Source organism: Lycium ferocissimum, chromosome 10, assembly GCF_029784015.1.
Source record: "Lycium ferocissimum isolate CSIRO_LF1 chromosome 10, AGI_CSIRO_Lferr_CH_V1, whole genome shotgun sequence".
Lineage (NCBI taxonomy): Eukaryota > Viridiplantae > Streptophyta > Magnoliopsida > Solanales > Solanaceae > Lycium > Lycium ferocissimum.
The window spans coordinates 16,001,462-16,015,758 of record NC_081351.1 but is presented as its reverse complement, the minus strand read 5'-3'; the positions used below and the strand labels follow the sequence as shown (position 1 = coordinate 16,015,758).

Below are 14,297 nucleotides of genomic sequence, written 5' to 3'. Positions count from 1 at the left end.
TCAAATTTTTGTGTATGCAAGTTGTATGAAATGTGTATGTATGAGCGAAATTTTTAATATAATTTTCATACACAAAATTGTGAGCGAAAACTTTAAGCCTTGAATATTGTATGAAAGTTGTTACAATGTTGTTGTAGTTGTATTAATTTTCCAGAAACCTAACATGAACATTTTATACGAAAAATGTGAATGAAATTCTAAGTCTTGAGCGAGATATACACATTTTATATCATTCTCATGCATAAAATTTTGAGTGTAATGTTTAAGCCTTGATCGAGATATACACACTTCATACATTCTTCATACATAAAATTTCGAACTTTTTAAGCCTTGAGTAAGATATACACATTTCATACACAAAAACTTGAGCGATTATTTTAAGTCTTGAATGTTGTATCAAAGTTGTATACAATGTTGTTGTAGTTGTATTAATTTTACAGAAATCTAACATGAACTTCATACACAAAAATGTGAGCGAAATTTTAAGACTTGAGCGAGATACAAATTTCAGGCTTGTTTTCGTACACACAATTTTGAGCGAATTTTTAAAGCCTTGAATGAGATATACACATTTCATACATTTTTCATACCGTTTTCATACACTAAATTTTGAGCGAACTTTTTAAGCCTTGAGCGAGATATACACATTTCATACAACTTTCATACATAAAATTTTGAGCGAAAAAAATATATAATTTTTTTTTAAATAAAAAAATATTTAATTTTTTTTTTTAAATAAAAAAATAATTTTTAATTTTTTTTTTTAAAAAAGCATGTTTTGTATAGGGTTTGTAAAGTTATGTTTTGTAAATATAAAACTATCGTCACGTTTCGTAAATATTTCTCCTTAAGATGTATATATACGTAGTTGTCCCATTATTAATACCCTACCGAATGACCCCTTACTTTAGATCCCGTACTTCCAACTGTGCATGATTGACCCCACGCGACCCGCGCAAGGGTCATAAGACTCATTAAGTCATTTTACTCAGCATATCCCGCAAAACGCTCAATTAATCTTTACTTACCCACTTCCTTGTTATATATATATATATCTGATCATATATTTCTAGTAAAACAAGAAAAAGAAAAAAAAAAGAAGATATATCTGATCATATTCCCCATAACTTCACACTATATATCTGATCATATTCCCCATAACCTCACACTATCTTCTCAATAATCATAAAAAAAAAAATGGCGAGATCAGCAGTGGAACTCGATTTCTTCAGCATGGAGAAAGAGTCTAATGATGCAAAACATGAAAATGGAATAAGCTTTGGAGGTTTTATTTTTCTCTCCGTTTAGTATATTTTTACATAAATTCACGTTTATGCGTATGTATATGTTCAACAATATCTGTGCAAGAATAGTTATATCTCAATACGAAGTATATCAGTGGCTACAAATGAAAGATCCATTTAATATAGTTAATTAAAAAAACACTTTTTTCCATTACTACTCCCTGTGTGTCCAATTTATGTGATACAGTTTAAATTTCGAGAATTAAATTTTTTTATTTAATCCGTGAATTCGAACTTACAATCTTTAACTTTTTTTGAAATCTTAGTTTTCGAATCCTAAAACTTTTCTCGCAGATATTCGAAGTGTGATTTTGAAGACCAATCCTGAAGTTCTGAAGACTGCAATTTCAAGGGAAGATTACTCTCAATTGGCCCTTTTTAGTCCTACTTCAAGGTAAATTTAGGAGCCGTTTGGACATAGTTTGATTTGAGATTTGACATGAAACCATGAGATGAAATTGCATGTCTAAATATTAATTTCATCCCATAATTTCAAACAATGATTTCAAATCGCATGTCCAAACGCCTATTTAGTGGCACTTTAGCAAACATATGCCTGCATAGATTTGAAATACACCTGAATGATTTTTGTGTTGATTTTATTAGGCTTCATTGTGGCTTGCAAAATGGCACAAAAACTGCACCTTTGACCATTTTCTACGATGGAACAGCTGCGGTTTACGATGTTACCAGTGACGAGGTTTTTTAATCAATCAATGTCACCCCTCTCTTGGCTTTATTTTTTTCATTTTTAAATTGGTTAAACGTATAATTATTATTCTGAGCTTCCGGTTGGTCATAATTTATTTCTTTTTCCCTTCTTTTTTTCAAAAATATTTATAGAAAACATTGTTTGGTTATAAAAAGTGCCTAATTTTTGGACAGTTTTTGAAAATAAGTTTTCAGGTTTTAAAAAATGAGATTCTTGATGTTTTCTACTCACAAAACTTCAATTTTGCTAGCGTTTGGTGATAGATTTTGGATAAGATTTTGAAAGCTTATCTTCAAATATCTATTTGGCCATGAAATTTGATCAGATTTTAAAAATTTATCTTCAAAGTATTTTTAAGTTCCAAAAGGGGCTCAGACCGATTTTTGGGAGAAATTTCGCTTTCACTCAAAAGATTTCAATGTTTTTTCCAACTAAATTGCATGTCCAAAAGATAAGGTTTATCGGAAACAATCTTTCTATTCCTATAAAAGATAAGGGTAAGGTCTCCGTACATTTTATCTTATCTCTGGACCCACTTGTGGGATTACAGTGGGCATACTGTTGTTGTTATTATTGTCCAAACACAACTTTAAGTTCTCATAATCACAACTTCGAAAACTCAAATTTTCAAATTTCAACTTCAAAATCTATAACCAAGCGGGAGTGAATTCCTTTCAAGGAAAATACATGTCAAACACAATTTCAACTTCCAAAAATTATTTTTCATCTCATCTCCAATTCTTTTTTTCTTTTCTTTTCAAATTTCAATCAAATCTACGTCCAAACACTAGCTGAATTTGTTGCGTAGGCGGAAGGAATTCTAAGGTTTGCAGAAAGGTCAAAAATTATGGATGCGTTTTCTCCAAGAGAGCAATTGTTTGTGGAATCATTAAGTGGAGGTAAATATTTTTTTCTTCCTTTTCTTTTTAGAATTTGATGAATGTTTTTATCATGTTCAAATTTTTTCTTAAAATGGAAGAACACTTTGTTGGTTTATTGCATGTAGATCTACCATTGGCAAGGAGAAACTCCTTGCATAGATTCTTGGAGAAGCGAAAAGAGAGGTTGGTTATTCATCAATGTTACTTTCAGATTTTTCCATGTATATAATATAACTACAACATAAACGATAATCAAAACAATAGCAATACTCCCTGTGGTCCATTTGGACGTGATATTTTTTCAAAATAACGTTTAGTTATACATTGAATTTTTGATTTTTTTCTTTTTCTTTCTAAAGATGAGTTTCAAGTTTGGACAGGTAGTTTGATCTGAACTTTTTTCCACTCACTCAACTTCTGCTTTTTTTCAAATTTAATGTATATCCAAACACTACTTCAAAATTTCAAAATACTATTTTTTTTTTTAATATCACATTTTTTATGTTTAAACGCCTACTTATCCTTTCAAATTTAGTTCACCATAAGTATCATTTTAGAAATCAAGAAGATATTAATTATGTTTTTCCAAATTTATCTCAACTTTAATAAATAATTATCAAATAGCTTAAGAAGACATAAAGGGTAATTTTAGGAGATATAAAAGCTAAACTTTACAAAGAGTACTAAATTACATATAAAAGCTAAACTTTACAAAAAGTACTAAATTACATTTCTGAGTAAGAATATTTCAAAGACCTTAAGTCAGTCTTTGTTAGGTCAACCAAATATGGAGGCAATGAAGCTTTTTCCGTAGCTAAATATTCATGTCCCACATAATTAAAAAATGTGGATTAGGCTTTTATATGTAATTTAGTACTCTTTGTAAAGTTTAGCTTTTATATCTCCTAAAGTTCCCGAGAAATTGTTCTATTATCACAGAGTTGATTTTTTTTTTCCCAATCTCCAATTATTAAAAGCAATCACAAGTAGACTGATTGTATAATAATAATTGCATTGTTAGTTGGTATAAGTTGAATCTCAAATTCTTGTGCATATGACTAACTCGTAGGGAGTAATATAAACTCTAAAATCATCATAGAAGTGTAATGTAAATTCTGTTATGATCATAGAATATTTCATTCTCTCTAGCTTTTATTTTTTGCGTAACTAGTAGAGGTTCATTACTCATTAAGATCGATAAGGTAAGATCTAATCTTTCGCTTGTACTTCTCCTTTATGATGAGTTGTCTTTAATATTAATAAGAATGCTGCTAGACACACTATCTAATGGAGTAAACTCGCTTAAAAAAAAAAAAGCATATGCCTGACTCACTATCTTTTTCCCCCTCAAGGGTAAGATAGTGTTTGGGACTATATTATTATTCCTTCCATGCCATTTTGTTTTGACTGCTCATTTTGTATGACAAACAAAATTTTGTTTAGCCACAACTTTTTCTCATTGTTTTAAATATTTTTAATCATGAATAGTTGTGAGTTATACTCCCACTTTTTATCTAATACATTATGATTATGCATCTTTTGCAGGCTGACTGTGGTGTCACCTTATGGTTTCCCCCAGCCCCCTATCTATGGTTCTTTAGCTCATACAGCCTCTAAAAGCAAGAATTAGCAGAAGATGGGAGTATCATGCAATATTGCTGATGATATAGATGGATCTTAATGTAAAATATTAATTTTGGGGATTTGGTAGTACTACTCTTATATGTTACTAAGATATTTACTTTCCCAGTCAAATTATTTTTACTATATATAAGAGAGAATGAGGTGCTTTTGTAGTCCTCACAAAATTTTTATTCCTATGGTGTTGTTACATGTGGCTTTGTCTTGTCTTTTGCCTGATTTCATTTTTTTAACTCATTTTTTATCTTAAGTAAATTTTTATGTGAGCTTATATAATTGGTGTACATTGAATTGTAATAACTTTTAGCCAATTCGCACGAATGCCCCTTATTCGGGGTGGTCTTTAATTTTTTCCCCTCAAATTGATGGTCTTTAATTTTTGCCCTTTGCCTAAAATATTCCGAGGTTCTAAATTCGAACCTCGGTTTAGGCATAAAATAAAAAATAAAAAATAAAAAAATTCGCATGGCAAGGATTTTGAAAAAGTCTGCTTTACGGGGCATAGGTTGTCTTAAGGCATAATTAAAGTTCTACCGGATTCGACAGATCTGCGTAGACGGCATAGTTATGCCAGATCCGGCATAGGTTGCCTTATAAGGCAAACTTTTGGTTATACCTTAAGGCAATTTTTGCCGGATTCGGCATAACTTTAGTTATCCCTTGAGGCAAGGCTTCCTATACTATACTAAACAGAATCAGTGGACATAAAGCATGTCCACCTCGTGATGTTTCCCTAGTTGGGGAACTATCAATAATGATACCTATGATGCATAAGGTAGATTTTTCTCAAATCCTTGCTTTGAGATTCTTTTTTTTATTTTTACTGAGCGGGGGTTCGAACCTAGAATTTCGGGATATTTTTGGTTACCTTTTTAAGCGAAGGACAAAAATTAAAGACCAGCAATTTGAGGGCCAAAAATTAAAGATCACCTCTTAAGAAGGCAAAAAAATTGATTACTTTTTGTGAATATTTTCTTGCTCTTTACTTCCTTCGGTTCATATTATATAATATTTTAGCTTTTATATTTAACTCGAATAATTTTTTATATATATAATTGAGAAGGTATTAATAGTTATTTTACTAAATTTCCTATTATTTAGATAAGAGAATTTATACATAACCAAAAAATCATATTACTGGTAGTATTAAACTAAGGTAATTTAGTAAAACGCTTCTTACTTTTTAGCACAAGCTAAAAACACCATATAATATGGACATAAAGGATTATTAATTACCCTTTACATTATTTGTTATCATACATATTTTGTAGTAAAATTTAGGCAATTACGGAGTCATATTATTGTTTTCAACCGGAGTATTTATTAGATCTTTACAAATTACTCTTCCCCCGTTTTAATTTATGTGACACTTTTATTTCTTTTATTTCTTTAATTTCATTAGGAAACTAGCAAAGATTTCTGAAATCACGTGTCATCCTTTTTTTTTTTCACTAGTTTCACAATTCTTTTCAAAATATTTGTTGCAAACCATCTCAAGGCTTCCTGTAACGATACAGAACTTAAAATACATCGTATTTTAATTTTGTCACCCTCCTTTGGAAAGAACAATGATTTTAGAAAGGGTAAGTTGCATTCTTTTGCGATTATGCGTGATTTTCTTTTTGTAGGTTTACTTTGTTATGTATGTCGATTTTATTTTTGGTCTTGCTATAATTAATTTTATAGTATCTTTGCAAAGTTTAATATTTGGAAAACAAAATATAAGTTTTGCCCGAAATAAAAAGAAAAGGAAGTTCAATTTAAGATTAGGAGTTTTTATGTAAATAACAAATTTGAGAAATTGCAGTGACAAAAATATGAAGTATGTATTTTCAATTTGATTGAGAATATTTGTAAATCTCTTCAAAAAGAAAGAATGAAAATAGGGTTAAGTTTGACTGGTGAGATATATGATCTCTTATTTATGCCTATCTTAACTCAGGTAAATTTTGGAGAAGAACAAACCGTTCATTTATTGATTCAATCTATTTTAATACGTTTAAATTCAGTTCAAATTGTTCATTTGCCCCCAGATACTCCTAATTACTTCTCACTGTTCTTTTGAGTTTCCTAAGTAATTAATCTACTTAGTTTGCACATGGAGAACGTGCTAGGACTGGACTAGTCTTCTTTATACAGACTCTTGACTTGAAAATGACTCTGTGTGTGATACAACTCTGTAATTTTTTGGAGGCTGCAGAATATATACGGTGTCACCTTATGGCCCGGCAAGCAATGGCTCTGGAAACAAGAATTAGCAGAATATACCCTATTTCTAATGTAGATATGGATCTTGATGGGAAGTGTTGATGTCGTATCTGCTAATGGAATTAAAATTTTTAATTTATGTGTTTTGAATTATACCACACATAAGTAGTTCCTTAAATTTATTAAGATATTTCATTTAGACACTCGAACTAAATCATGTTTCAATTGGATATTTTAACTCAAGCTAAAGTGTTTTAACTAGACGCTCTTTGTTCAAATTTTGAAAAAAAATTATGTGTATTTTTATTCGTCTATTAAGTATTTAAGTTAATCACATAAAATATATATAATACACTTTCATTATACACATCAACCTCAAGTAGAAAATGTCCGGGTTTTACGGCTTATTAAGGTAAATGCGTATAATTAAAGAAAATTGACGTATTTTTTGTGGTTAACTTAACTACCTAATAGACAAATAAAAATACACGCAAATACTTTTTCATGATTTAAACCGAAAGTATCCAATTGAAATACTTAATTCGAAATTGAGGTATTTAATTGAGACATAATTTAATTTAAATGTCTAAATGAAATATCTCACCTCGTCGGTCAGTACTATTCTTAAGTTGCTTAGCTGTTGGCTTTACCAGCTAGAGATGTTTCACTAGTAGTCAAAATGCACGTTTTTAGTATCGGGGACTTGAAGTTTCCAAAGGACAAGTCGACAAGAATAGCATAGCATTTGAACCTGTGCATGTAAAGGAATGAATGTACAGTTACAGTTTTTCTTTATATTAATCGGATAAAAAGGACCCATCCCTATCCTTTCTCCCCTCTTCCCTCAAGGCGATCAAAAAAATAAAAAGAAAGATATGATCCAATTATAAAGTTACAAGAAGCGAGTACATCTGCTATTTGCAAGCTAGTAAGCTACCCTTTTGTTTTCAACTTTCGCATCTAGCCTAAAAATAATGAAAATCCAGTAAGGGAGTGATGGAAATCACATGTAACACGCGTACAAGATCATCTTGCATATAATACAACAACAACAACATACCCAGTTGAATCCCATAGTGTAGGATCTGGGGAGGATTAAGTGTATGCAGACCTTACTCCCACCTTGGAAGGTAGGGAGGTTGTTTCCGAAAGACCCCCGGCTCAAAAGAAAGTAAGGGAAAAAGCCAGATACCGACAAGCAAATCAAAGCAATGCGAAAATGAGAAATAACAAAAGCAAAGAAATCATAATAAAACAGCATGGAAAGACAAGACCCAACACATAAAAGCAGGAATCAAAGGGCAATAAAAAGTAGAGCAAAACTACGCCTACTAGTGCGACATAAAAGCGAGACTACTTACTAGCCTTTTATCCTAATCTGAGCCCTCCACAACCTCCTATCTAAGGTCATGTCCTCGGTAATCTGAAACTGCGTCATGTCCTGCCTAATCTCCTCTCCCCAATATTTCTTTGGCCTTTCTCTACCTCTCCTAAAACCGTCCATAGCCAACCTCTCACACCTCCACACTGGGCATCTATGTCTCTCCTCTTCACATGCCCAAACCATCTCAGCCTCGCTTCCCACATCTTGTCCTCCACCGATGCCACTCCCACCTTATCCCGGATGTCCTCATTCCTGATTCTATCTCTCCTAGTGTGCCTACACATCCACCGCAGCATTCTCATTTCCGCGACTTTCATCTTCTGCACGTGAGAGTTCTTGATTGGCCAACATTCTGCCCCGTACAACAGAGTCGGTCTAACCACCACTTTGTAGAACTTGCCCTTAAGTTTTGGTGGCACTTTCTTGTCACACAGCACTCTGGAAGCGAGCCTTCATTTCGACCATCCTGCACCAATACGATGTGTGACATCATCGTCAATATCCCATTTCCTTGTAAAATAGACCCAAGATACTTGAAACTTCCTTTCTTTTGAATGACCTGGGTACCAAGCTTTATTTCCACGTCGACCTCCCGAGGTACGCCATCGAACACTTCGCACTCAAGTACTCGTTGGTCCTACTCAACTTGAATCCTTTAGACTCTCAACGTCTGTCTCCAATCCTCTAGCTTAGAATTAACTCCGTTACGAGTCTCGTCAATCAAGACTATGTCATCTGCGAACAACATACACCATGACACCTCACCTTGAATTCGTCGTGTCAATCCATCCATCACCAAGGCAAATAAAAATAGGCTAAGGGTTGATCCCTGATGCAAACCCATCAGAACTGGGAAGTGCTCTGAGTCTCCTCCTATAGTCCTTACCCTGGTCTTGGCTCCATGATACATGTCCTTGATCACTCTAATGTACGCCACAGGTACACCTTTAGCCTCCAAGCATCTCCACAGAACCTCTCTTGGCACTTTATCGTAAGCTTTCTCTAGGTCGATGAATACCATGTGCAAGTCCCTTTTCCGCTCTCTATACTGCTCCACTAATCTCCTAACAATATGAATGGCTTCAGTAGTAGAACGCCCCGGCATGAATCCCGCCGGTTCTACGAAATAGACACGCCTCTCTCACCCTCATCTCTATCACCCTTTCCCACACTTCATAGTGTGGCTTAGCGCCCTTGATACCTCTATAGTTGTTGCAGCTTTGAATGTCGCCCTTGTTTTTATACAAAGGAATCATTGTACTCCACCTTCATTCTTCCGGCATCTTCACCGTCTTAAAAATGACATTAAACAACCCAGTCAGCCACTCCAAGCCTGCCCTACCTGCACTCTTCCAAAATTCTCCAGGAATCTCGTCAGGTTCGGTTGCTCTTCCCCTGCATATCCTACAAACAGCACCCTTAACCTCGTCGGCCCTTATACTCCTACAATAACCACAATCGCGATGCCTATCAGAGTACTCCAAATCTCTCAACACAATGTCTCTGTCCCCTTCTTCGTTCAAGAGTTTATGGAAGTATGACTGCCATCTCCGTCTAATGAAAGCTTCTTCCACCAACACTTTGTCATCCTCGTCCTTGATGCACTTCACTTGATTCGCGAGTCGCGTGCCTTCCTCTCTCTCGCCTTGGCAAGCCTGAACAACTTCTTATCCCTGCCTCTGTCCTCTAGTTCTGCATAAAGGCGTTTAAACGCCGCCATTTTCGCTGCCGACATTGCCAACTTCGCCTCTTTCTCGCCATCTTATACTTTTCTCTATTAGTCCGCTTCTCTTCGTCATCCTTGCTGTCTACCAGCTTCGCATACGCCTGCTTCTTTGCTTTCACTTTACCTTGGACTTCCCCGTTCCACCACCAATCCCTTCGGTGCCCACCATGGCGACCTCTTGAGACTACCAGAACCTCTCTAGCTGCTTCTCTAATGCAACTGGCCGTCCTATCCCACATACTACTCACATCTCCCCTGCTCTCCCATGCCCCTAAAGCCATCAACTTCTCCCCTAATTCTTGGGCACTAGACAGAGTCAAACTCCCCCACCTGATCTTCGGCCGATCATCGGCGACCCTCTTGCATATAATATAAGTAAAATATTAATAGATTCTAATCAATCATAGAATTGGTACATATTTTTTAAAGGAAAAACATCACTAATTGCCCGCCCAAACCAAACTAATTACTTGTCCATATCCCCTCTCAAACTATTTTCGCTTCTACCCAGCCCAGTCTAAACTAATTACCTGATGTACCTCCCTTGCCCAAACTTCTTCCTCCATGATATCATTGCAGTATATTTATATATCATGATGATATCATGGAGGACTAAGAGAAGGACTGAAGCAGTCCTCCATGATACCGTCTCAGTATATTTATATACCATGATGGTACCATGGTCCTGAGGAGTGTCTCATAAAAGGACTGAAGCAGTCCTCCATGATACCGTCTCAGTATATTTATATACCATGATGGTACCATGGTCCTGAGGAGTGTCTCATAAAAGGACTGAAGCAATCCTCTATGATACCATCATAGTATATGTATATAAGACGATGGTATCAAAGAGATTTTTTTCGAGAAAAGTGTTGTCATTTTTAATAAATAAACATGATCATTCATAATACCGTCTCAGTATATTTATATACCATGATGGTATCATGGAGGACTAAAAGAAGGACTGAAGCATCTTCTATGATACCATCTTAGTATATTTATATACCATAATGGTATCATGGAGGACTAAGAAAAGGATTGAAGCATCTTCCACGATACCATCTTAATATTTATATACCATGTTGGTATCATTATTGGAAGGCATCTCGGGTAAATACTTTTGATTTTTTTCTGGGGGTACGAAAGTAATGGGGGTATGAACGGGTAATTATTTTGGTTTGAGGGGGCATGCGTGATCTTTTCCCTTTTTTAAAGCTAGAAAATAAATTCACGAAAATCAAATTTTTCTTTCTGTCGTGTGACCCCAATAATTATCAGACTCAAACTTAAAAGGCAAGGATTTTTTTTAAAACTTTTGTTCATTGTTATTGGAGGATATTTTTGTTAATTAATATTTTTGTAGTCAATTATGTGGTTTTTGATACTCCAAGTTAAATAAAGACTCTAAAAAGTCGTTACTTGAATGGACAAAAATATTTGGATATCCGCTCAATTTCACATATTTTAAGAGCATATTTGACCCTTTTTCGCTTATCAATTAGCTAATTAGGTTAACTGCAGGCTTCAATTAAAATAAGGGTATATTTGGATCAACAATTGAACAATCTATACTATATTAAAAGAACGAAGGGCCTTAGAAATATTGATTGAACTTTTCACCCTTCATTAAATGACTCTGCAATAGACAAAATTTGTCATTTACTATTTTTCTCCAATGATTATTTAATTATCTTTATAACAATAAATAAAATTGCAAAATCCAGAACTCTACCTTAAATAGAACTTCGTACCTATAATAGTTCAACAAAAGTTGGGGGTTTTCTCTTTCTTTCGGCAGCCTAAAAGTTCCTTATATTATAAACATAAGAGTCATAAATACACATTAATTGTAAAGTCGAAAACCAAACCTATTTGAAGTTTCACACCATATCAGTTCTATACGGACAAGAATACTTCCAATCACGCGTAGGCAATTCAATGGCTCGTTGAATTCTTTAACGATAGATTTAAAGGTTACTGCATGAACGAAAAATTAGCTTTATAGAGGTAGTTAGCATAATTGGAAGCCATCATAGTTCAAAAGATATCGTTAAACCACTTGCCCATTAATTACCTCTTTGTTAATATGTACCACTCCCTGAAAGTATAGTTAGTATGATAAACAAATACGTAAATTTCTGCATTCTCATGAAAGCAGGACTCTTGTGTGCCCATATTATACATACGAATAGTTGGAATTGATGTTTAATTGTTATCCAATTTTCATTCATGATCATGTTCATCGCAGGAAAGCAACGGCAGAAGAAAACACGATATTTTTATAGTAGAAAAGAAACACATATATAACTTCCAGAATGACAGGCAACTGGTGGGGATTGATGAACCAATCTTATCAATTAGTATAGCCATGGAGAATTACATTCAGTCAACTTCGCAATTTAGTGGATGCTTTCAGAGAATATGTATTTTACAGATTGAAAGAGGAACATATAGTTAACTAATTGCTACATACTTTTTCCCGTTATTCTTGCATACGTGGATTAATGTACAGTGAATTTGCCGGTTAAATAGAACATGTGTACAAGGTATGGATGTTTTGATTTTTATTTTGTAGTATTTTATTGAATTAACTCTTGAAATTTATTTTTCTCTATGGTTAACTATCGGTGGCTTGAGAAAAATACTTGGTTTAATTGTAAGGTAAAGTCGAAAACCAAACTTATCTTCAGCTTTTTTGCTATTGATCAGGTAGCTGTATTAACATGTAAATAAATATTTCATGAATCTTGATTATAGTTTACCATGTAGTATTTTTTTTTTAAATGATTATATTTTGTGTGGTTCATATACTAACACCAACTGAACTAAGTATTTATGAAAGTTGATTTTTTGGTATCCATGTCGGCTCATTAATAAAATTTGATCATTGATATTTCTATTACGGAAAAGGGTCAAAAATACCCCTGAACTATTATAAATGGATCACATATACCCTCCGTTTGCATTTGGTATCAAATATACCCTCGCTGTTATCAAAGGAGGCCACTAATACCCCTCTACTTAACGACTGACCATTTAAGCTGACATGGCAGTGCCACGTGGAAAAAATTATCCACGTGGACGGCCACGTCAGCCTCACTCCCTCTTCCTCTTTAGTTCAGGGGTATTTTTTACCCTTTTTTTTGTAGTTTTTTTTTTTTCTAGATTTTCTACACCCCCACATACCCCACCCCTCATTTTTTTTTTTTGTAGTTTTTAATTTTTTTTTCTGGATTTTCTACACTACCACATACCCCCAAAAAAAAAAAAAAAAAAAAAAAAAAAAACTTTTTTTTTTTTTTTGAAGTTTTTAATTTTTTTCTATATTTTCCACACCACCACATACCCACTCCCACCCCACCCCCTAAAAAAGTTTTAAAAGTTACTTTTTTTTTGGATTTTTACGCCACCCACCCCCATGATCCCCCCTCCCACACCCCACCACCCCTCCAAAAATTTTAATTTTTAACCACGCAAACTTTAAATTTTTATAATTGTTTTATAAAAGATAAATTAAATATGAAGTAGAATCAAAAAAGTTTTTATTTTTCACCCGACCACCCCCACGACCCCCCCCCCCAAATTAATGACACCCCACCACCCCTCCAAAAAAAAAGTTTTGAAAAGTTTTCTTTTTGATTCTCTACACCCACCCCCCGCATGCACCCCCTACCCCCTCCGAATTTTCTACTTCATATTTAAAGTTTTTAGAGGGGGTAGTGGGGTGTGGGGGGGGTCATGGGGTTGGATGGTGGGGGGTGGGTATGTGGTGGTGTAGAAAATTCAGAAAAAAATTAAAAACTTCAAAATTTTTTTTTTGGGGGGGTTGGGTTGGGTGGTGGGGCTGGGTATGTGGTGGTGTAGAAAATCGAGAAAAAAATTAAAAACTTCAAAAAAAAAAAATTTTTTTTTGGGGGGGGGGGTTGGGGGTGTGGAGCGGGGGTATGTGGTGGTGTAGAAAATCCAAAAAAAAAAATTCAAAACTACAAAAAAAAAATTGGGGGGTGGGGGTGTGGAGGGGGGAGAGGTATGTGGTGGTGTAGAAAATCTAGAATAAATTAAAAACTACAAAAAAAAGGGTCAAAAATACCCCTGAACTAAAGAGGAAGAGGGAGAGAGGCTGACGTGGCCGTCCACGTGGATAATTTTTTCCACGTTGCACTGCCACGTCAGCTTAAATGGTCAGCCGTGAAGTGGAGGGGTATTAGTGGCCTTCTTTGGTAATGACGAGGGTATATTTGATACCAAATGCAAACGGAGGGTATATGTGATCCATTTCTGATAGTTCAGGGGTATTTTTGACCCTTTTCCGTTTCTGTTATCAATTTTTCGTAGATTTCTTATCAAATTACAGTTTCCAAATTTTTGTAAGGGAAAAATTAGGAGGTGAGTTTTCATGAAAATGTCTTTAAGTTCTTCTTATTTCAATTTTTGTTTCTTG

General features: G+C 34.4%; 1 protein-coding gene across 2 annotated transcripts; it reads left to right on the top strand.

Annotated features, from left to right (window-relative positions):
- Positions 1 to 1,142: 1,142 nt before the first annotated feature.
- Positions 1,143 to 4,822, top strand: LOC132035128 (protein TIFY 9-like). 2 transcript variants are annotated; one of them, XM_059425434.1, is made up of 6 exons: positions 1,143 to 1,285; positions 1,599 to 1,698; positions 1,911 to 2,004; positions 2,825 to 2,915; positions 3,023 to 3,080; positions 4,443 to 4,822. In XM_059425434.1, exons 1-6 carry the CDS (start codon positions 1,198 to 1,200, stop codon positions 4,525 to 4,527), a joined length of 516 nt encoding a protein of 171 aa, XP_059281417.1. In that variant the 5' UTR covers positions 1,143 to 1,197; the 3' UTR covers positions 4,528 to 4,822. The 2 variants fall into 2 exon arrangements, with proteins under 2 accessions (XP_059281417.1, XP_059281418.1); XM_059425435.1 differs by lacking the exon at positions 3,023 to 3,080.
- Positions 4,823 to 14,297: the final 9,475 nt, after the last annotated feature.